Here is a 24896-nt window from a genome sequence, read left to right as displayed (position 1 = left end):
CCATCCGAAATGCGTCAAAAACATAGAATTTTTACACGTGGGAAATTAGGGGAATATCTTTCACAACTAAAGTCGAAATAACGCTACGAAAAAAACTGGAAAATTCAAGAACAGAAAGCTGCTGAGGCATGTAGGAATTAGCGCTGAGAAAACTACGTCAGCGCCAAACGATGGCGCTAGTGGCATCATCTGGCGACATACGCTATTTTCTCGCGCCGAATTCTTCTAATACCGAGCCAGAAATCTACCTTCTTGTTTCGACTAGTTTCTAGTACTGTTTGCTCGGTTTTACTTCCTGATTGAGTTTTTCCCTTTTTTCTGAACCCATATGTGTTCTACATATGGACATAACCCTCTGGGAATTCACGCTCCATCTACCCAATCGAACTCTCCTGGCAAAGAAGGGTACATCCGAGTTTGTTGAATTCACTAAACCATGGAAGCGAGTTTAACTCGCGGGGTCCCATCAATTTGCGCCAACCCTTCCAAAGGTAAGGCTTCCCCGCAGTACATCCAGACTCATAACCATGGACCCTCTTTGACTAACTCATATCCTGAACTTTAGAGAACTAGAGCCATGGTTAGGTTGCAAACTCAATGCATCATGTTGTGACTACTTACGCATTATTTGCTTGTGCATAACCTACATGTGATTAAACTAACCGTTTGGTTTGACTTGTGATCATAAATATGCTTAAATAAACTAACCAAGGACTAAAGGACTTTGCTTAATTAATTAATTAATTAATTAAAGCCAATAAATATGTCTAAAGTCGAGTCATAGTTCCTTTGAGTCAACCCGAATTTTTATTCCCGTATATTGCACAAGCGTCAACTTATTTTGGTCATATCCGGAGTTTTAGGAAGATTTACGAGTCGTACAAGCTATGGATCTGTAGCCCCGAGTTTTATCTTTCATATTCCGTTGGTTTCGTCCAATTCGGATTCACAGATCAAAAGTTATGACTAAAATACTACAACCTGTCCAGTTTAGTGCACATACGTGAAGTCTTAGCTTAGTCTTAGTTTAAGTCTTGTCACATAGTCTAGTCACATGGTCATGACAAGAGTCAAACATTCCACTTACACTCGTTAATCTTAGCACACACTTTGTACATACTCTTTTCACGCCATGACCATGTCTTAGGTTTATGCATGAGTCGTCCTTTCCGTCATTTGAGTTGGGGGTCCGTCCTTTTCCTGAAAATTCTACAGCTTTCCACATTCTTTCACATCACTTCTCCATACATTAAATATCTTACACATTCCTTCTTTCACACTTTCTACATTCATACACCACTTTCATCTTACATGCTTCCTTCATACATCATTCACCTCACTACACTCTTTTCCCATCCATGCATGTTGAGTCGAGTTTGAGTCATGTGATTGACAAACAAGAAAGGGTAATGATGAAACAAATGCACAAGGCAAGCTTTTTACCAAGATTTCATGCTTTTTTTTTTTTTTCAAACCCTTCTCCAATAAGTCTAGCATAGATACCCTTCATCCTCCTTAGATTTATTTTTTAGAGTTTGATTTCTACCCTTCACTTTTTAAATAAAATGAGCATTTATTTCCTTGCGTATGATCATTTCATTACATTACATTAAAAAAATTAAAAAAAATCCATGTCGAACTAAGCACAAGGTATACTTATGATTAGAGGCACCCCTTGTAGCCATATCATATTACCTTTCACCCTTCAAATATACAATCCTTTCTTGATAAACCACTTTGAGCCTCGTCTAAACGATAGACCTTTCTTTCTTCAACCCATATCTATCTAACCTTGGGATGGGATGGTGTGCAACTTATGCAATTTTCAAAGAATAAAAGCTTGAGTGATTTCAAAAGATTCAAATAGCAAAAAGCAAAAAATAATAAAAATATACAAAAGGGCAAGTGTTCCAATGTCATTGACATGAACATGTCTTTGATAAGAACACGTCCCAGATTGCGTCACTTATCGAGTGTTCGGTACCGTGCCTGAGAAACATGGATGCCAAGTGAGTGATAGATGGCATGATCGGGATTGCCCACACTTATCAAAAAAGTTCAAATTAAAAAATGCAAAAGCAAAAAAAGAGAGAGCAAAATATAAACAAAAGAAAGAGCTCAAAAGTGAAAAATCTCAAGCATAATAATATAAAGATTCAAAAGCAAGGTTATACACCTTGAGGGCTTATCTAGGGTCTTGAGCCTTTATCCCCTTCTTCTTCAAATCTTTAGCCTAACCACGTTACAACCCTTAAAAGACCTCTTTGAGGTATACACACACTTGTGCGAGGTTCGGCTAGAGCTGTGTTCGGCCTGATTCCTAACGGATACGTAGGCAACCTCACATTGGGGTGTGGCCGTAATAAAAATACATTCATATTCATATTCACGCACTTACACCATGATCGTATCAAGGAATTTCTAGTGCTCATCCCTATCCATTTAGAGCTAGACTTGGGAGCTTGATCCTTACATCATTAGCTTACCTAGCCTAAGAGTCACCATCATTTGACTCTTCTCGAAATAATATTTTTCCATACCGTTAGCCTTTGCAGCCTAAATTTAGTATCACTTTCACACACGTTACATATACATGACCAAATAATCCACCTCTTAGGAACCTTTTGTCATAAAGTCTTAGCATAACGTTGAAGCATGCCTTGTCATATCAAAATCACTCATCATTGCATCATTAAATATGAATTGAAGTACTTAGCCTCTGTGCCTAAGTTACTTAAATACTTTCACTATCGAGTCAACTAGGATAGTCTAGGATGTACCAATCCTTTCACTATGAGATACAACGTGGATGCATACATTTGACTAAACTCATTCAACATGCATCATCAAACACTTTACTTCTTCCCTTTTGCGTCTTTCTTTTTCGGGAGAAAGTCGATACCCTCCACAAAAATGACGGAAAATTTTTGCTTTTCTGCATTTTGAGTCAAACACATCATAACACAATGCACACACGAGTCATGTACACTTTGAGTCGTGTCGTGTTATCACATTGAGTAATTCTACGCACACGAGTCGATTTGAGTACATCGAGTTACACGTCGAGTCAGGCAATAACATTAAGTCACACAAAATCAACCTTAAAAGACATGAGCAAAGTCCTATAGTCCAAAACATATGTTGAAAATATTGTTGCCTTAAAGGCAATAATAAAGAAGATGTTCTATGGAAAGTTCGTTGTTGAACGTTAATGATTGTAGGTTGTCAAGTTGAAGATCTCAATAATGAAGACAAATAGGAGCCATCACCTGGACAATAAATCCTAAATCACATATAATCCATGACACTCTCAAATTTTATCATCTTATTATGAAAGTGATCAGTAATGAAAATGCTAAGATTAGCAAAGTAATTATAACTAAATTTATGCAATAAGTGAACGACAGCGTACACAATTGCACGAAAGAAATCAAGTATATTAGATATGGGTGTGATTTTTATAAATGTTTTATGAAGAAGGTTACTCTTAAAACATTCGGAAAAACCATTTATCATAAGATGAACCATTCAGGTTTTGGAGTAATTTAAAATTTCATGCAACTTTATAACTCCGTTTGCTATTTAATTGTGGTTTAAGATTAAATAATGAGTCCATTCGATTTTGAGAATATTCAAAATACGGTATCAGACCAGTCTTGATAAGGAAACACCTATTAAGTAAACATTGAATATTATAATCAAGAATTATCCCTAATCGAGGTCATTTAAATGACGAACGATTAATGACCACTTGAGATTAGTGTGTAGTTTGATTTATAGGACACGGGGACACCGTCTTAACATTGGACTCGGGTACGGATACGACAATAATTTTTCTAAAGAAAAAAATAAATAGATAATTCGTGCAACAAATTTAAAAATTGATTACATAAACTGATAAACGCATAACAAAAGTTCTTCAACTGGATAAAACTGATTACATAAACTCATTAAAACTGATTAAAGCTAAATATCCCAAACAATGCCGACTACGTAATAAAAGACCACAAGCAGAGTCATACAAAAACAATATAGATATCAAAAGATGTTCTTCAACTGTTCAACTAAATGTCTAAATCATTGGCAGCACTATGATAACTCTAAAAAACACTTCAATTCTTCTCAAATGTTATCAAATGCTATAGCTCAAATTCTGGTTCATTGAGGGAAAGGTCAGCAACTTCTAACAAGCTATCTCCATCAATATTATCTCCCCCTATTAAAAATGAAAACAACAGAAGTTAAAATAGATAAAATGAGAAATTATTTACAACTTACATGTTTACTTGAAAACAACAAATAAGAATTATGAGCTACTTACCAATATCCCAATATTTATTTGGTCCCTCTGTATAATCCTTTTGCTTTCTAGAGAGCAAGCGTAAGTTGATGTGAATATAGACAAGAAGTTCCAGTCGTTGAGTATTAAGCTTGTTTCTTTTAATAGTTTGGATGCCACCATATGTGCTCCAATTCCTCTCACAACAAGAAGAAGAAGCGGGTTGGGAGAGTAGCTTGAACGCAAGGCTTTGCAACATTGGAGCTCCCGAGCCATAGTTGGACCACCATGACATAGGATCTTCATATGCCATTGCTGCAATGACATGGGGCTCATTAAAGAACCCTAAACCCCTTGAGAAAGTTCCATATTCAAGAAATACTTTTCGAGCATCATCGGCATTTGGGAAAAGCCTTTGTAAACACTTGTTTCTATTTAATGAAACCTCTTCATCTTCATTAGGAGGTACTCTTGGAATGCTGCCATCTCCTCGTATCCATTCTTGAGTGTAGTATCTAGGAACTAAAGAATGTGCCAAGCAATGTAGAGGGGTATTGCTTTTGTTCCACCTACTCTCAATGACATTTTGAATAGCATCATAAAATGGAGACTGCCCTATGAGAAAATCAGCACCTTCATGATTGAAAATAACTTTTTTCACTTGTTCGATCATCGTATCCCACATGTCATACACCAAGTGTAAGACACAAGAATCTGTATCAGCAACCCTTAAGAAGTTCATCATGGGCAGTGTAAACTCAAGAAAATAGTCAAGTTTATCCCACCATCCATCACTCACCAACAGATCTTTAACCTCCCTCGCCTTAAGTTCAACAGGATTCCTCCCATTGACCTTGAATTTCTTCCAATCAGGATCCATTACAGTTTTTTCAAGAGCATCCTTTAGTAATCTTAACCTAGTTGCCATCACAATCTTAGACCCAAACCTAGTTTCAGCAACCTTTAAGAGTCTTAAATCAGAATAACGTTCAAAAATTGTTCTTGACAAACCATGATTCAGAACAAAATAATTAATTTCATCAACTTGCTTCACTAACTCTAAAATCCATTGACACTCTTTGTAATGGTCAGCTTTCTCACTAGGCTCACATATAGATCGCGAAACCAAATTTAAGCAATGAACAACACAGGGTGTCCAAAAAATTTGAGGATATTTTTGTTCAATCAAACCACCAACAGCCTTATAATTAGCAGCATTATCAGTTACAATTTGAACAATATTAGATGAGCCTACATCTTCAATGATTTCAGAGAACAAACCTGCCAGATACTCAGCATCTTTTGTAAGGATTTCGCTTGCATCAAAAGCTTTCAGAAACATAGGGCCAGAAGCTGAGGCAGCCATTATGTTTATCAAAGGCTTCGATTTGAGATCTTGCCAACCATTTGAGCAAATTGAAGCTCCTTTCTTCACCCAACTGTCTCTAATAGGTTGGAGTAATTTCTCAACATGAGCTTTCAATTGAAGTAGCAACGTTGTTCGAAGTCTATCATAAGTAGGAGGAGTATACCCATACAAGCTTCCATTGGCTAGCCTTTGACAAAATTTTCTGAAGTAAGGATTTCTAGCAAAGTTGAAAGAGAGCATGCCTGTATAAAACATCATCGCACATTCTTTATCGGCTTCTTCCCTTTCTAACACATTGAAGGTTATCTCGATTTGACCTTTTCTTTTTTTTTTTGTATGAGCTAAATCGGAACCTTCAGGGAGAGAGATGTAATCCTGCTTCTGTTTGACGCTTAAATTATGAGCCCTTTTCTTTTGTTCAGCTTCATCATTTTCCCTCTTAATCTCGCGATACACGTCGTCTGCTATTGTGCAAGGTGCAACACCTTGTTTGGCAAGTTTAAGCAAATGAGCTTTCACTTTAGAATAAGAACCACTGACTTCTTTGTTGCAATACTTGCATCTCCACGTCTTGTTACCACCTCCACCAGCAGATACACGCAAAACCTCGACATGAGTCCATAATGGTGTTTCGTCAAACCCTACATTCTTGGTTGGCCGAGGCATGGATGCTGGATACAAGTACAAAATTATAAGACAATAACAAATCAATTAAATTATTCAAGTAAATAACAAAGTATAAAAATTTGAAGATTATCATAAGAAAAAGATTATCATAAGAAAAAGACTATCATAGAAAATAATGCATGCGATATAATTGAAGATTATCATAAGAAAAAGAAAATAGTTAAGAGGGAATTTGATTTGATTTACTAACATACCTTGTGATATTTGGAGATCTGATAAATTTTCTTGTAAATACTAAATTTTGTGGAGTGTTTTACTAACATCCTCTTTTTATATGGGTTTTTGAAAACCATTCTATATGGAGAAGCGGAAGAGTTTACCCGTAGAGTGGTAGACAGTAGTTAATGAGGGAAGAGGAAGGGTCATGGAGAATAGCTAGAGTAGTCACGGAGGAAGAAGGATTGGAAAGAATATTTTTATATTACTTTATATCCATATCAATAGTAGTATCGATATAAGTAACACGGATACTTCATTGAGATAGCGAATAATCATACACTAATTCAATAATTTAGTTCGTTAAATTGATTCAATACATAATTATATATTGATCAATCGTTAATACATTGATTCAATAATCTCGTTCTTATATTAGGTTAACCAATAGCATTCTAATGTTGTTTCAATACATAATTATTAGATATTGATCAATCGATAAATCGATAATACATTGATTCGATAATCTCGTTCTATTGGATTCTTATTATTAGGTTAACCAATAGCTTTCTAATGTTGTTTCAATACATAATTAGATATTGATCAATCGATAAATTGATAATACATTGATTTGATAATCTCGTTCTATTGGATTCTTATTAGGTTAACCAATAGCTTTCTAATGTTGTTTCAATACATAATAAGATATTGATCAATCGATAAATCGATAATACATTGATTCAGTAATCTGATTCTATTATTAGGTTAGCCAATAGCTTATTATAAACGATTCCTTTGTTGTTTATTGTTGTTCTTGTAATGTTGTATACATAATTAGATATTGATCAATTGATAATTCGATAATATATTGATTCGGTAATATCGTTCTATTGGATTCTTATTAGGTTAGCCAATAGCTTACTAATGTTGTTTCAATACATAATTAGATATTGATCAATCGGTAAATTGATAATACATTGATTCGGTAATCTCGTTCTATTGGATTCTTATTAGGTTAGCTAATAGCTTATTATAAACGATTCCTTTGTTTTTTAGTTTTATTTAAAACTACTACGTAAGTATAATGATGTTGATTCGATAAATTGATTCGATCATTGGTAAATATTATGATGTTGATACCGATTAGCTAGTTATAATTATTTTTATTTCACCAATGAATTATAATCTCATTTTCTAGTAAAAAATAAAAATTAGGATGTGCGTGATTTCCCAACCATTGAACTAATCAATCAAGCTTTTAAGCTTTTATATTAAAAATATATAAAAAATTTTGCGGCTACGCCGCAAATAAAATTTAATTTATTTCTTTATACACAATATTTATTTTGAAAAATGTTTCTTTTTAAAAATGTAGCAAATATCATTTATTATAATTCATTTGTTTTTCAAATATAGACAAACTCCATCTAATTACTAAAGCGTATCGGTTTTCTTCTTTGAAAAAATATTACGGAGTATTAGACTTCATTTGTGTAAAAATTAAATAAAAGTTATATATATACTCCATTTATTTAATAAAGTGTATCATATTATTTGTATTTAATATACTTCAGTAATTTAGTTGTAAGATTTTTCCAATACTTTTGTCCATAATATATCAAAAATAGTACTGTATATACAAACACTCAAAAGAAAAACACTCGAAACCTTGCTTGGGAAGCCAAAGTAGTGCCAACAAACTAGTAATAATCTAATACTAGTAATTTGTACCACTTTTCTTGGGAAGCAACAACTGCCCACACAGTTTTTTTTAAAAGTTTAAAAATTAAATTCAATAAATAAATAAATAAATATACTAAACGTCTAAAGTAAAAGTATTCGTACAAATTAACAGCTGTAAAAGTAAATATAATATAATCACAATAGCAAAATTTTGCTTGAGAGTCAGTTCATCTTCTTCAACGGTTCATCTTCTTCAACTGTAAAAATTTTACAGTCACAAAACCTCCTTCAACATCACTTTCTTCCTATCCTCATCTAATTCTTCAAACTTTCAAAGCTTCAAGTATTTCAATGGCCGTCGTAAACTCGTAACCGTGTTCATCTTCGAAATTGTTTGAGAACTGTCTTCATCTTCTTCAAACCTTCAACTCCTTCAATGGCCGCCGTACCCGAGAGCAAAATGGAGTATCCGGAACGGATTTCATACCCGGATCGGTGTCGCGTCGTATCGACCTGGGTATGCCGGCCAAAATGCCGTGTCCAGGTAACATAGTGTATAATTAATATTACAGATTAATCTTGATCGAACCCTTCGGGTCACACCCAAGCAACAAACGGACCGACAGGACGAATTAATTAGAAAGGAATTAATGAGTCGCTCGAGTATTGTGAACAAACACGTCGGATTCCGAGCTTAGAGCGTCGAAACCGAATCTTAAAAGTCGAGCCAAAATTTAGGAATTGGCAAGACGGGAAAATGCTTTAAGTAACAAGTAAAAACCCTAGCCGCGCGAAAGGCTAGGGAAGCGCGCCACATAGAGTGCGCCATGTGGCAGCACACGTGGCAGCCACCATGGTGGTGGCGTGCCACGTGGCAGCCACCAAGTGGCAACACGCCACGTGGCAGTGTGCCACGTTGGCAATGCCATGTGGCAACGGGCCGCGGACCCGGGTGGCGGATCATGGACGCGGGCTAAAAGGTGGCGGCCCAACCGAACCCAACTTGTGGCTCAAGGTTGGGTGCCACATATTTAGATCACAATGCATGTGAGTTGCCTTGGGGAGCAAGTGAGAAAGTGGTCCTCACCTAACCATGTGACACTTGTTAATTTGTTATTCCTTGGTTTTTTAACTAAGGATTGAATTCAACATTCTTTCTATGTGGGATCTTTTTGTGAAAAAGTCCCACATTGAAAGATGAGTGGAATTCACAAGGAAGCACTCCTTATAAATAGCCAAGGCGTACCTTGGGATTGTTCACTTGAGTAAGGTGTTAGAAAAGGCATCTCCATTGAGAGAACCTTTAAACACATATAATTACTCGAGTTTAGGTCGGGCTTAGCTAACCTCTAAGCATTGGACCTTGTCGGGGTCGTGTTATGGGTGGACTTCCGTTGGAGGTCTTCGTGCGAGAAAAGCTAAAAGCTTTTCGAAGTAAGAGGTCTTGTTAAGAGCGAAGCACACGTCAAAGGTATTAATCTTTCCTTAATTCTTGTTGTTTAAGTTAATTATGCTTTGTGATTATATTAATTGTGAGTATGGTCTTGGCTCGGGTTTTCTTCCGCGGTGAGTTAGACTCATCGAAACCCAACAGTTATTACTTTATAGAAGTAACATGTTGATTATTACAATCAAAGTAATGTTGAGTATTTGTTTAGAGTCAATGAAGATGAAAATTTTTCTATCTTGTTCTTTCAAGTTAGAGCAACTTAATTCATTCATTTGTTTTTTTTTTTTTTTTTTTTTTTTGAACTTTTTATGTATTTATAGCCCTTCTTTACATATGGATATGTTGGATGTTCAAGAGAGGTTAGAGTGTATGAGGTGTGCTAATAGGACAAACAACTTATACATAAAAGGGGTTAATTCATTTCTTGAGTTTGCTTTTCGTGACTTAGCATCAAATAGTGATATAGGAGAGGAGGATAAGAAGGTACCTTTCCCTTGTAATCGTTGCAACAATGTTCAACATAAAACAAGGGATGAAATATATAGTGACTTGTTGGTGAATGGAATTGTGCAAGGTATGTTCGCTGGATTTATCATGGAGAATACAAACCCCCCCAAAAAAAAAGTAGAAATAATTTGGGAGAAAGTGCTAATAATGATATACTTAGGATGATCCATGATAGGTTTAGTCTTGGAGTCTCAAATGATGAGATAAATGACATGTGCGATGAGGAGCAACAAGGTTCTGAGTTTGATTATCCTAGATATACTAAGCATATAAATGAGGCAAACATGTTTGAAAATTTGATGAGAGATGCTCAACAAACTTTATACCCTGGTTGTGAAAAATTCTCTAAATTATCATTCATTCTAAAGCTATTCCAAATCAAATGTATAGATGGCATGACTAACAAAGTTTTTACTAATATGCTTCAATTATTTAAGAATGCTTTGCCCAAAGGTGCTGATTTGCCTTCAAATTATTATGAAGCATGTAAGATGATTACTAATCTTGGTTTCGACTATAAAAAATAGAAGCATGTGAAAACGATTGTATGTTATTTTGGAAACAAAATGCTAACCTTGAAAAGTGTTCCATATTGATACTAAGCGCAATAGAGCTTCTCCAAAAGTATTACGCTATTTCCCACTAATTCCAAGGTTGCAAAGGTTGTTTATGTCATCTAAAACAACAAGTGAGATGAGATGGCATTCTGATAAACGCGAAGATGATGGAGTCCTTAAATTCGGCAGTCAAGCTTGGAAGCATTTTGATAAAGAATATCCTTTTTTTTCTGCAGAGATACGTAATGTAAGGTTGGGTTTAGCAAGTGATGGATTCAATCCATTTGGCGAGCTCAGAAATGACTACAATATATGGCCAGTAGTGCTTGTTGTGTACAATCTTCCTCCATGGATGTGTATGAAACAACCTTATACAATACTCTCTCTGTTAATTCTAGGGAAAAGTGGACCTGGAAATAACATTGATATATACTTGCAACCATTAATTGAGGAGTTAAAAGAATTGTGGGAAACTAGAGCTAAGACTTATGATGCTTCAAAGGAAGCATACTTTCAAATGTGTGCTGCATTATTATGGACCATAAATGATTTTCCAGCATACGCTAACTTATCTGGGTGGTCTACCAAAGGTTATAAAGCATGTCCATATTGTATGAAGGAAACTAGCTCTCCTGGACTACCAAATTAGGGAAAATGTTGTTACATGGATAATCGTCAATTTCTTCCTACCAATCATAAATGGAGAGATAACAAATCTTTTAATGGAATAGTAGAAACAAGATGTCGTCCTAAACATTTATCTTCGAATGAGATTTTAGAGCAACTTAGAGATCTCGAAGACATGAAATTAGGAAAAACAATGAAAATGCCAAAGAGAGATGATAATTGGAAGAAGAAAAGTATTTTTTTCGAATTGCCTTATTGGAGTACCCTTTTGCTTCGACACAATCTTGATGTCATGAATATTGGAAAAAATGTACTTGATAATATTCTTGGTACTTTGCTGGATATTGATGGGAAGTCAAAAGATAATTTAAAGGTTAGACATGATCTAAAGCATTTGAAGGTTATGAAACATCTTGCTCCCATATTAAAAAATGGAAAGTGGTATATTCCTTTAGCACTTTACACCTTGTCTAAGGCACAAAAAGAAAAGGTGTGCAAATTTTTAGAGACTTTGAAGGTTCCTGATGGATATTCTTCTAGCATTGCAAAATGCATAAACCTTGACAAGCGTAAAATATATGGTCTTAAAACTCATGATTGCCATGTGCTTATGGAACAATTATTGCCACTTGCAATTCGTGGGGTATCCTTGCCCAAAGTGTACGATGTGATAGTGAAGTTGAGTACATTTTTCAAGGACTTGTGCTCTAAAACATTAAAAGTGAAAGATTTAGAAAATCTTGAACATGAAATTGTTCTCACTTTGTGTGAAATGGAGAAGATTTTTCTTCCATCTTTTTTCACTATCATGGTTCACTTGTGTGTCCACCTAGCTACAGAAGCAAAAATAGGTGGACCTGTACAATATCGTTGGATGTATCCAATAGAAAGGTATTTCTTATATATGAATATTTTTTGTTATGTTTCTTTATTTAACTATGTCAACATATTTTTTAATATTTATTATTTTGTAGGCTCCTACGTAGATTTAAATGTTATGTTCGAAATAAAAGTAGGCCAGAGGGTTACATCATTGAGGAGTGCATGTACTTTTGTTCAAAGTACTTGCATGAAATTGAGACCAAATTTAATCAACCCGAGAGGAATGATGATGCGGGAAATAATGACTACAAAGGTCTATCGATTTTTGCATCATCGGGTATTCCTTTGGGGAAGAATAAAAGTAGGTCTCTCAGTGAAGAAGAATTAGCTCAAGTTCGAGAATATGTATTTAAGAACTGTGATGAAGCACAACCTTATTTAGAGTATGAGATCTACTTTTATTTTTAATAAACTACTAAATAATCTTTCTCACGAATATCGTATAAGATATTTTTATTTGAATTTCAGTGAATACGAAGAAAGCTCATCTGACAAAAATATAGTGGATTGGTTTCGTGATCGGGTAATTTATATATTTAAAAGTAGCTTTATTTTTTATTTATTATCAGTTCATGTTAGTCTTTTTTTTTTTTTTATATTTTTATTTTTCATATTTAGGTTATGGATCTGTCTAATGAAGGCAATGATCAAGTGGAGAAAGATTTGAAAACTTTGGCTTTAGGTCCTTTGAAAGGTGTTTTATGTTTAAATGGGATTCTTGCAAATGAATTTAGATTTCACACAAGGGATATTGAAATGAAAAGGGTACACCAAAATAGTGGTGTTATGGTCAAGGGCATGGTTGGGAATACAGAAAAAGATTACTATGGGATTCTCACTGATATACTTGAGATACAATATTTGGATGGAAAACGTGTGGTGTTGTTTCGTTGTGATTGGTGGGATGTTCATAGGGTTGGAAGAGGTGTTAAGGTTGACAAACATGGCAATGTGAGTTGTTGGAAGTTCTTGATATAATGCTAGAGTGTTAGGAAAAAATAAGAGAGAGAGAGAGAAAAACAATGGAAGGGGAAAAGTCCCACATTGATTGGGGAGGAAGGTTTTTCCTTGTTTTTATAATGTAGTGCTTTAGCACTACTTAGTTGAGTAAGTTGGAGGTGTGTGTTACTCCACACACACACGCGCGCGCGCGCGCCGAGCCGAGCCGGGTCGGGTCGGGTCGGGCTCGGGCCTCGGGACTTGGGGTCTTGGGGAATGCGATGCGCGGGCGTGGGTCCTTGTTATCTTTTTGGAGAAATTTTATTTCCTTTTCCTTGTTAACAGAATATTCCAAGTATCCGTTTTTGACTGTTGGGATTTTCTGACTGTTGTGGGAATTAATCAGCCATTAATCCCTTGATTTTAGCTGATTAATTCACTCCCTTGTTTCTTGCCTCGTTTGTTGACTGACTAGATTAATCTGGTCATCTTCTTGGCCAGGTTCTTCCCACCTTTTATGCTTCCCGTTTTTCCTCTTCACCCTATAAATATTCGGTGGTTTTCTCAGCCAAAACATAACACACAATCAGTCTTCTCTCTTCTCTAAAATTATTTAAACACATGTTCTTCCTGTTCTGTTTTCTGGGCAAGTATTCTGAGTTCCAGTCGGGTTTGTGAGTGCACATAAACTCCGGCGCCGTGCTTATCCTGGAGGGCGACCGCAATTGTCTACTGCACCGGGAGGTAGCGCGGAATCGTCTTTTAGGTCAGTGGTTCTCCACGACGCGGCTATTGTCAGTTTGGTTCACGCATCAAGAGATAAGTTATTTCTGTTTATTGCTTATTAGTATAACAATCTAAAAGACGATCATGGCTTCCAAATTCCTTGTTCCTGATATGTCTAAACTAGAACCTCTTGATGGAAAGAATTATAAACGTTGGGCTGTTAGGATGCGTTTTTATTTGGAGCAGATTGATGTTGCATATGTTCTTGATGATATTGTTGAACCTGTTGATAAAGATGATTTGTCTGAATATGAGATTAAGTTTTTTAAGGATGATAGAACTTGTAAGGGCATGTTGTTGCATTATATGTCGAATAGTCTGTTGGATATTTATATGGGTTTTCATCATGCTAAGGATATTTGGGATGCTTTAGAGAAAAAATATGGAACTGATGATGCTGGTACTAAACGTTATTGTGTTAGTAAGTGGTTAAGTTTTCAAGTTGTTGATGATAAGCCTATTATTGATCAGATTCATGCCTATGAGAGTGTTTGTATTAATATGGCTGCTGAAGGTCTGTCTATTTGTGATACTACCCTTGCTATTGTTCTGATTGAGAAACTCCCTCCCTCTTGGAAGGATTTTCGTAACCAACTCATGCACAAAAAGAAAGACCTAACCTTAGAGGAACTTGCTGCCCACCTCAAAATTGAGGAGGAAAACCGTATCAAAGACAAAGCCCCTTCTGTTTTCCCTTCCTCTTCTTCTGCCAAAGCCAACCTTGTTGAACCCAAATCAAACAACCAGTCCAAAGCCAAAAACAGTAACCTTAAGCCTAATGGGAAAATTCAGAAGTACAAGTTTAAGGGGATCTGTTATGAGTGTGGTATGACTGGTCACAGAGCTAGAGATTGCAGGGTCAAGAAGAAGAATGGGCAAAGTCAAGCAAACCTTATTGAAGATTCTGACGTTATTGTTGCTGTTGTTTTAGAAGCTAACTTTACAGGTAATGCTGCTGAGTGGATTGTTGACACTGGAGCTACCAGACACATCTGCGCCAACAAGGACATGTTCACTACCTATGACAAGGTTGAAGGTGAAAATGTCTTCATGGGCAACTCAGCCTCTGCATCTATCCAAGGCAAAGGGAAAATCGTTCTCACTCTCACTTCTGGAAAATTGCTTACTCTCACTAATGTTTTGCATGTTCCAGAAATGCGCAGGAATTTAATTTCTGGCAGTTTGCTCATGAAAGCTGGACTGAAGCTCTCCTTTGATTCTGATAGATTAGTTCTTACTCGCAATGGGGAATTTGTGGGGAAGGGCTTTTGTAATGGGGGGCTTTTTACTCTTGATGTTAAAATTGACACTATGAATAAGAATGCTAGTACTTCTTCTGCTTATATTGCTGAGTCTATTGATTTATGGCATGCTAGATTAGGCCACGTTAATTTTGATTCTGTTAAAAGGCTTAAACACTTAAATTTGATTCCAAGTTTTTCTAAAACTGATTTTTCGAAATGTCAAGTTTGTGTTGAAGCCAAATTTACTAAAAAGCCATTTAAATCAGTAGATAGACAGACTGAAGTACTGGAACTTGTTCATAGTGACTTAGGTGATTTTAATAATCACGAAAGCAGAGGGGGTAAAAAGTATTATATTACTTTTGTTGATGATTGTTCACGCTTTTGCATGGTTTATCTTCTCAGGTCTAAGGACGAAGCTGAGGAAATGTTCCTCAAATATAAAGCTGAGGTAGAAAACCAGTTAGACAAAAAGATCAAGAGAGTTAGGAGTGACAGGGGTGGTGAGTACAGCCCTGACACTCTTAAGGCATTTTGTGAGCAACTTGGCATTGTTCATGAGACGACGGCTCCCTATTCACCCGAACAAAACGGTATAGCTGAAAGGAAAAATAGAACTTTAAAGAATATGATGAATTCTATGCTTATTAGTTCTGGGCTTCCTAATAACATGTGGGGGGAGGCTATTCTTTCTGCTTGTCATGTTTTGAACAGGGTTCCTCACAAGAAGCTTGACAAGACTCCATACGAAATATGGAAAGGTCGAGCGCCAAACCTGAAATACTTGAAAGTGTGGGGGTGCCTAGCAAAAGTAGGCATACCTAGTTTCAAGAGGGATAAAATTGGTCCCAAAACTGTTGATGCTATTTTTATTGGCTATGCTTATCAAAGTGCAGCTTATCGTTTCTTTGTTAAAGGTGCTAACAACTCTTATGCAGGTGGTCATATCATTGAAGCAAGAGATGCTGAGTTCTTTGAGAACATTTTTCCTTTGAAAATGTCTCCTTCTAATGATAGTGAATTGCATGCTAGTAGTTCTGTTAGTTTACCTATTGCTAATGCTCCTATTACTAACGATGATTCTGTTTTGGAGCCAAGGAGAAGCAAAAGGGCAAGAAAGGAAAATAGTTTTGGTCCTGATTTTATTACTTCTTATTTATCTGAATCTTCCTTAATTGATGATGATTTTGTGCATATTTTTGTTTTGGAAGATGATCCAAGAACCTATGATGAGGCAATGAGGTCAGTTGATGCTGTTTTTTGGAAAGAAGCAATTGATAGTGAATTACAATCAATTCTCAATAATAACACTTGGGAATTGGTTGAACTTCCTAGAGGTTGTAAGCCCATTACTTGTAAATGGATCTTTCGGAAAAAATTAAAAGCCGATGGATCCATAGACAAGTATAAGGCAAGGATAGTGGTAAGGGGTTTTACTCAAAAGTTTGGCATTGATTATTTTGATACTTACTCCCCTGTTACTAAAATTGCAACCATTAGGACTTTAATTGCTCTTGCTTGCATTTTTGGTCTTGTTGTTCATCAAATGGATGTCAAAACTGCTTTTTTGAATGGTGACTTGGATGAGGAGATTTACTTGGTCCAACCTGAAGGGTTCGTTGTTCCAGGACAAGAGGAGAAGGTTTGTAAGTTAGTCAAGGCATTGTATGGGCTTAAACAAGCTCCAAAGCAATGGCATGACAAATTCGATAAGACTATGACTGGTAATGGTTTTCATGTTAATGAAGGTGACTCTTGTGTTTATTTTAAGCATGATAGTCATGGTTGTGTAATTATTTGTCTCTATGTGGATGATATGTTGATTTTTGGGACTGACTTGGATCGTGTAAATGAGACAAAACAGTTTTTGAGTTCGAACTTTGAAATGAAAGACATGGGTGAGGCAGATGTGATTTTGGGAGTAAAAATCAAAAGGACTCCAAATGGCATCTGTCTTAATCAGTCACACTATGTTGAAAAAATTCTTAAAAAGTTTGACTCATTTAATGTCGATCCAGTTAAGACTCCCTATGACCCAAGTTTCCACTTAAAGAAAAATAATGGTAATCCAGTTAATCAGTCTGAATATGCTAGAATTATTGGTAGTGTTATGTTTCTTATGAACTACACTAGACCTGACATTGCTTATTCTGTTAGTAGGTTGAGCAGGTACACTCATAATCCAAGCAGTGATCATTGGATTGCTCTAAGGAGGTTGCTTAGGTACCTTAAGGGTACTATGGATTGGGGTTTGCACTACTCCAAATTTCCTGGAGTTTTGGAGGGCTTTTTTGATGCCAACTGGGTATCCGATAATGATGAAGTTAACTCCACTAGTGGCTATGTCTTCACCCTTGGGGGTGGAGCCGTATCCTGGAAATCTTGTAAGCAATCTTGTACTGCTATGTCTACTATGGAATCTGAGTTTATTGCTCTTGAATTGGCAGGTCATGAGGCAGAATGGTTGAGGAACATGCTTGCAGATATTCCACTGTGGGGGAAGCCAGCTCCTTCAGTTGCACTTCATTGTGATTCGCAAGCTGCTATTGCTGTTGCACACAACCATGCCTATAATGGGAAGAAGAGACACATCCGTCTGAGGCATAAAGCCGTCAGAAATTTGTTGTCTGAAGGGGTGATATCACTGGACTATGTAAAGTCCGAAAAGAACATTGCGGATCCGTTAACTAAAGGCCTATGTAAAAAACTAGTTTTGGAAACATCGGAAGAGATGGGGCTAAAGCCCGTTGTATGAATTGTGAAATAATGAACTCCTACTCACTATGAGTTCAAAGGGGAACGTTATGTAATAATTCGGAAGCACATTTTTTATTTGTCCATCTCTAGATGTTTGTTTTGTGCTTAGCTACATATGAGAAAGAGGATGAGCATACGGCTCTTAATGAACCCATATCCATATTTTTGGAGGTGTGTTGTAGCTCACACTTGATGGAGTTCACCTACTTAGGTGTGGAAGTGTGGCCGCTTCCTATGAGTATTTCGTGGGCTTATACTCTAGAGCACCTATGAGCATCCAGGCTGGACGTATGGCCAGTATAATGCGTCACCTTTATTCGCGGAATTTCAGAATATTATACATGTTCAATTGTGTGGCTCAAAGTGACGGGTCCCTAACTCCCTATTGAGTTCAAGACGAAGGTCACTTGGTAGGTGAGGGATCATAGCTTGATGTCCACTATGTGTTAATTCAAGTCGCGAGACATTGACACTTATGCAATTGTTTTGTTTTGCCCAGAATTCATTTTTTTCTTTCATTCTTTTCATATCTTCGAACCTGTGGGGGATTGTTGGAAGTTCTTGATATAATGCTAGAGTGTTAGGAAAAAATAAGAGAGAGAGAGAGAAAAACAATGGAAGGGGAAAAGTCCCACATTGATTGGGGAGGAAGGTTTTTCCTTGTTTTTATAATGTAGTGCTTTAGCACTACTTAGTTGAGTAAGTTGGAGGTGTGTGTTACTCCACACACACACGCGCGCGCGCGCGCCGAGCCGAGCCGGGTCGGGTCGGGTCGGGCTCGGGCCTCGGGACTTGGGGTCTTGGGGAATGCGATGCGCGGGCGTGGGTCCTTGTTATCTTTTTGGAGAAATTTTATTTCCTTTTCCTTGTTAACAGAATATTCCAAGTATCCGTTTTTGACTGTTGGGATTTTCTGACTGTTGTGGGAATTAATCAGCCATTAATCCCTTGATTTTAGCTGATTAATTCACTCCCTTGTTTCTTGCCTCGTTTGTTGACTGACTAGATTAATCTGGTCATCTTCTTGGCCAGGTTCTTCCCACCTTTTATGCTTCCCGTTTTTCCTCTTCACCCTATAAATATTCGGTGGTTTTCTCAGCCAAAACATAACACACAATCAGTCTTCTCTCTTCTCTAAAATTATTTAAACACATGTTCTTCCTGTTCTGTTTTCTGGGCAAGTATTCTGAGTTCCAGTCGGGTTTGTGAGTGCACATAAACTCCGGCGCCGTGCTTATCCTGGAGGGCGACCGCAATTGTCTACTGCACCGGGAGGTAGCGCGGAATCGTCTTTTAGGTCAGTGGTTCTCCACGACGCGGCTATTGTCAGTTTGGTTCACGCATCAAGAGATAAGTTATTTCTGTTTATTGCTTATTAGTATAACATGAGTGTCAATAGTCATTGTTCTTTGCGTACCAAAGAACCCTTTGTGCTCATGTCTCAAGCTCAACAAGTATTCTACATTAGTGACGGACTTGAACCCGATTGGCTTGTTATTGTGAAGACCCATCCAAGGCATCACTACAATGTTCAAGAAAAGGAAGTGATTGAAAGTGATGAGGATGCGTTACAACAACTACAACTAATGATCGATGAAGGTGCTCATGTCTTTAGCACAACTAATTTGGAGGAGACTCATGATCCACCTGTTCATATAAGAGATGATGTTGGCGAAATCGTCATAGATGCCACCGAGGAAAATCAGCCCAAAGATTTGAGTGCCGATGAATATGAACAGTTTCATGATGACGATTTACTAGAGGATGATGAGGATGATAGTGAGACTGACCAAGAGAGTGATGATGGTAATGATGATGATATTGATCTTGCATGATTTAATTTTTTTTGTATTTTTTAAATAGGAATTGCACGTATTGATACATATAGTTAAGGATTTCTGAATTAACTTTTATTCTTATGCTTGCTTCTTTTTTAATTTTTTAGAAAATATAAGTAAGAATGCCTTTGCTTTTGTAAATCGTGACTGATAAATGGCTTTATTTGACTAAGAACAGCATTGCAGTAGCTTATAGCACTTCTGTAGTTTTTGGCAGCATCTTTACAGCAACTGGCAGCATCTCTACCACATGGATAAGTGGCTGGCAGTGGAATACTTTAGGCCTTACTACTACTTGTATTTGTTGGCAATATCTGATTTTTATTGTTAATGAAATGCAGATGAATGATTACGACAAAAAAGAGGCTGCTTACAATTGAAGCCAACAAAAAAAGGCTCAATTTGTTGGGCGTAAAAGGAATTGCTTCCTCTCTGACAAGTTTGGTTGAAAGTTCCAAAAAGAAGAAAAGAAAAGAAAAAACCAAATCTAGCAAGGAAAATGATGAATATGTTCCTTGTAATGAAGAGCTTGAGATGCAAGAACTTGAAAATGTACCTGAAATTAGAGTTACAAAAAAGGTATGTTGGGCTTTGAATGATTTAAGTATTCTTTTCATTTATGTCAATAGTTTTTGTAATTTGTTTGTTATTTTGTATCAGGCAAACATAAGAAATCTGAGAGCAGGGAACAAAAAAAGCAATTTCATTCTACCAATGTCAGTGACGAAGTTTCTAAAGACAAACAGGAAAACACAAGAAGCTATGGCCATGGACATTTTAGGAAAAGGTGTATGTATACTTTACTCTTTTTAATTTTTTATTTGTGTAGCTTTGGTTAGGGAGGGCAGTGTGTAGTGAATATATAGGGTGATGTTTGTTTGGATTCTCCCTATTTAAAGAGGTCATTATTTCTGAGGTTGGTTCATCCTTGTTCTGTGAGAGATGCTTTTGTTTCTTACCTACCACATTAAGGGCAGAAAAAGGTTGGTTTGTCACTTTGTCGAAGTGTGAGATTATTCTATATATGGATTGAAGAGAGAAAAAAATAGGGTAGCAAAACCAATGTATTGTCATCTGACCTATGTTAGTGCTAAGATAAAAGAGAGAAAAAAGGGAATACAAGAACCTGACTTACATGTACTTGTGCGAGATCCCCTAGAATAGAGGCATAAAGCCTGCTGGCAGCATAAGATTCAATTTTAAAACCACCTTGCACCAGATTAGTAACATTTAATGCCCTTTGACTTGAAAGGCTATCAGAACTCTGAAAATTGTCTTGGTCATGAATATGATTGAAATCATTCAAGCTAGTGCAGTTGGGAACCCATCTGAATTGAATCACAGTATCAAGAACCTTAGCTGCTTTGTCAGAATGTCTATATTGGCACAACGCACGTATTAAATTCATTGAAGTACTTGAATTAAGCATGAGACCTTGCTGTTCCATATCATCAAGTAGCTGTAAGACTTCAGAAAATTGATCCTTCTGACTTAGGGTTTCAACTAATGAATCCCATACATTTTCTTTCAATGTCAAACCCTTAAGTGATAATTCATCCATCATCTGAAAGACTCTTTTCCAATTACCTTGTTCTGTGAGAAAAAGGTTGGTTTGTCACTTTGTCAAACTTTCCTTGCTTCCTTTGCCTCTGGTAAGAATACATGTAGGTCATCAAAGTCAATATTTGCAGGGTCATATTGTTTGGTTGCTTTATTAAAATTGGATACTACTTTTTAATTTATTATACCAGTTCATTAGAACATTTATGAAATGTTACAAAACTTACAAAACTATGAAATTCCCTTTTGTTGTCAAACAGGTGCATATTTATCTTCACTTCAACTCTCATTTGAACAAATGGAGTTAATAAGAGACCAATTGCAATTACAGTTCATAATAAAAGCTCATAAGTTGTTGGCTTAGATGTATCTTTGCTTTAACTCTCATATTGAACAGATGGAGTTAATAAGGAACAAACACTCTACAAAAGTTCCTTTCTACTTTCAGAAATAGGACTCATGTTAATGATGATGGCCGTGCTTTTGTGTTGTTTTAAGTGCAATCTAATTGTTTGACCTTTTTTTTTTCCCCCGCATCCATATGAACAGAAAATGAGACAAGAGATAATAGCAACACAGAGGGATGCCATGATTTGCAATTATAGATTGGTCAAGACCTTGAACGTGAAGATGCGTGTTCGCATATCGATCCATTGAATGATGACAAACTCATGAATGTAGCAGAGGAAGAGGAACTTGACATTTCCGTAGGTATTATTTATCCCTTTATACATATATGATGCACAATAGATATCCAATTCTAGGCCTACTGAGATTTTGCATGATCTAGGTAAAGTTGGAAAAAAGAGAGGGACAGTTTATTGCAGAAAGCTTACCCTATTACCTCCTGGTGAAAAACTAAATGTGGAGTTTGATGAGAATGGTGTTGTCATTGGTGACAATGCCTCATTATTTTCTTTCTTCTTGGGTCAACAAGTTCGTAATAAATCTGTTTGTCCAATACAAGTCAAAGTTGGCATGAGTATACATCTGAAGTATTAGACCATCTGTGGGCATGCATCCAGGTAATATCGTATCATAATACACATGTTCTTGAGGTTTTTTTTATTTTTCTTACTAAACAAGTAAGCATTAGAATTTCATTAAAGCTCAAGCAAACATTTTTAATTGACCAATATTCTAGCTTGATAATAATTCATCTGACTTATAGCAATATATTATTTAGGCATAAATCAAAGGAAAGAAAAAAAAAATCAAAGGACAGAAATATCAGAATGATATATACTATGAATTAAGATATTATTTTATAAAGTTGTGTTTTAATGGGTGATAGCTTATGATTAAGTATATTATTGTGATCAATTGATCAGGTATATCAGCGAAACAAAGCTAATAATTGGATAAAACACCAAGGAAAACAATTCTTGTTTGCACAGCAAAGTAGTTTATCAGAGTTCCAACTGTACCACTTGACAAAAACTGACCAAAAACCCTAACGAATATTTTTATATAATTTTTCTAATATTTTTCCAATATAATAGATATCCTATTATAACTACTACAACTATAATCACCTCAAAATTCGAATCCATTTGGTGCAGTTTATTCTTACAAACTGACCCACCTACGGAACTAAAAAACTGATGCCTTTGACAATTTTAACTAAATGATGGTGTTTGCTCAGGATTCATTCAAAGAGATAAAGCCCTCCAAATTCTCTTCATGAAATGCATGTCTAATTAACATCAATTATCATTAGCATGAGCATCCCTTTAAGCCACATTCATATAGCAGATCAATTAATATAGTTAAGCTTTAGAGGTATTAATGAACTTATTTTTGTATATTTCAGGAGAAGTGGTCATTTAATGATCCTGAACAAAGGAGAGAGTGCGTCATGAAACACGCACAGTGTTTGTTTAGATATGCAAGGAGCAAATTGAAAATGAAGTACGTTAGTAAGCTGAAAACAAAAGAAGAACGTCTCAAAAATAAGCCAAGCACATGACTAAAGTTGAATGGAAGTTCTTGGTCGACTATTGGAGTAGTGACACATATGTAAATGATTAAATTCTTATTATTGTAGGAGAAGAGCAAAAAAGCAAGTGAAAGTAGGGCTCATCAAAAGATGCCTCACTACAATGGTACTAAAAGCTTCGGTCGCACTAGACAAGAAATTGTACGTAAATAAATGCATTACTTATTATTGATACATGATATAGTACATTAATAATGAGTATAATATGAATTTAAAATCTCTGCGATGTAGAGGAAGAAGAATGGTGGGAAGTGTTCTCGAGTTGATCTACTACTTGCATCTCGTACAAGAAAGTCTCAGAAAGCTGTGAATGCAACAACTTTAGAAAATAACACTCTTGCAGTAGTAAGTTATGAGTTGTTAATTTCATATAACATTTTTTGTCATCTTAGCTTCTAACTTAACAATTTTGTGCATGTATAGAATGAGATAAACAAACTGAAGGAGCAAAGAGATCAAGGTCTCAATGAGAAAACGGATGAGCAAATCATTCAGGATGTGCTTGGCAAAGATACACATGGGTACTTGAAAGCTTATGGACCTGGTAGAAGCATTACACAACATTTCAAAGTAAAGCCTTCTCGATTAGATCTTTCTGAAGAGGTGAATGAAGTTAAAAAGGAAGCAAATCAAGCAATTGAAGAAGCAAAAAAAGATGCTGAAAATGCTAGAACAGAAGCAGAACAAGCTAAAACAGAAGCTGAGCAAGCTAAAAAAGAAGCCGAAGCCGTTAAGAATGACGTGGACAAAAAAAATTTGTCGAGAACAATGCAATTTGGGAGAAGAAATTTAGTCAACTTCTGGATTTTCTTAGAGCAGCAGGTTCTTCGAATAATGAGGATTTAGGAAGTGAATTTCCATCAGAATGAAGTAAGTACAACTTGATCTCTCTAAATTACTGTTTTTCTCCCTGACTTCACATTCAGTCAACTATAATTATCTGTAATTTGCTTTGATTTGAGAGTTGGTCTTTCTTGCTTTAATTAACTTAGACAAAAATTTGTTGTCTAACCTTGACATAATCACGAGTTATGTATTCCTAGTTATCTGACTTTTCAATAACTTAGTTCGAGGTAAATTCTGAATTTTTGTGTTTGTGATAAAATCAAAATGATAAATTTTATAAAGTAACAAGATAGTGTTCAAAAGTTGTGACTTTGACATACTGTGAGAAACTCAACACTCAAGCATAAAAATTCAGATTACAAGCAATAAAATAGAACACAAGAAAAGAAATAGAAGCTAAGGAGGATCTTTAGATTAATTGATAGGGTAGTATCTTGAGGATATATACAAATAAAATACAAAAAGTATTATCATTTAATTGTGGACCTGTCAAACAACTGAACAACCTATTGTTGATTTTATGGGTTTTGTGCTGGAATTTTGTGTTGATTGCCCAATTTGTATTGTCATTTTTTTTTTGCTGTTGATTTTGCTATCTGTAGTTGAAATTTGCAATCATTTTTAATGGTCATTGATTGGGTAAAAGGGGGTAAGAAGTAGTTTATGGGAATGGAAGATTTAGTCTTGTGAGATGAAAATTTTTGTAGAAGAATTAGTACAATTGTGGTGG

General features: G+C 36.0%; 2 protein-coding genes and 1 long non-coding RNA gene across 3 annotated transcripts; 2 read left to right on the top strand and 1 right to left on the bottom strand.

Annotated features, from left to right (window-relative positions):
- Positions 1-4139: 4139 nt before the first annotated feature.
- On the bottom strand, positions 4140-6314 carry LOC145592089 (uncharacterized). The gene is made up of 2 exons (XM_081648556.1): positions 4322-6314; positions 4140-4216 (listed from the first exon to the last, which is right to left on the bottom strand). The coding sequence occupies exons 1-2, from the start codon at positions 6312-6314 to the stop codon at positions 4140-4142; spliced, it is 2070 nt and encodes a 689-aa protein (XP_081504682.1).
- A 13802-nt stretch (positions 6315-20116) lies between these two features.
- Positions 20117-22007, top strand: LOC145591056 (uncharacterized). Its single transcript, XR_014102236.1, has 3 exons — positions 20117-20340; positions 20422-20550; positions 21871-22007. It is a non-coding gene; the product is annotated as an uncharacterized LOC145591056 (long non-coding RNA).
- A 1366-nt stretch (positions 22008-23373) lies between these two features.
- LOC145590861 (uncharacterized) lies at positions 23374-24309 on the top strand. The gene is made up of 3 exons (XM_081647249.1): positions 23374-23461; positions 23552-23665; positions 23744-24309. The coding sequence occupies exons 1-3, from the start codon at positions 23411-23413 to the stop codon at positions 24164-24166; spliced, it is 588 nt and encodes a 195-aa protein (XP_081503375.1). The 5' UTR covers positions 23374-23410; the 3' UTR covers positions 24167-24309.
- The last annotated feature ends 587 nt before the right edge of the window (positions 24310-24896 follow it).

Source organism: Chenopodium album, chromosome 18, assembly GCF_948465745.1.
Source record: "Chenopodium album chromosome 18, dcCheAlbu1.1, whole genome shotgun sequence".
Taxonomy (NCBI): domain Eukaryota; kingdom Viridiplantae; phylum Streptophyta; class Magnoliopsida; order Caryophyllales; family Amaranthaceae; genus Chenopodium; species Chenopodium album.
Note: the sequence above shows the minus strand (reverse complement) of the source record. Positions and strands in the feature narration are given on the sequence as shown.

Excerpts from the sequence above, each read along its gene's own strand:
- LOC145592089 (XM_081648556.1), bottom strand. The coding sequence starts at position 6,314 with ATGCCTCGGCCAACCAAGAATGTAGGGTTTGACGAAACACCATTATGG. Across the intron at positions 4,217-4,321 it reads AAATAAATATTGGGATATTG|GGGGAGATAATATTGATGGA; the intron begins GTAAGTAGCTCA and ends CATTTTTAATAG.
- LOC145590861 (XM_081647249.1), top strand. The coding sequence starts at position 23,411 with ATGCCTCACTACAATGGTACTAAAAGCTTCGGTCGCACTAGACAAGAA. Across the intron at positions 23,462-23,551 it reads GTCGCACTAGACAAGAAATT|AGGAAGAAGAATGGTGGGAA; the intron begins GTACGTAAATAA and ends TCTGCGATGTAG. Across the intron at positions 23,666-23,743 it reads AAAATAACACTCTTGCAGTA|AATGAGATAAACAAACTGAA; the intron begins GTAAGTTATGAG and ends GTGCATGTATAG.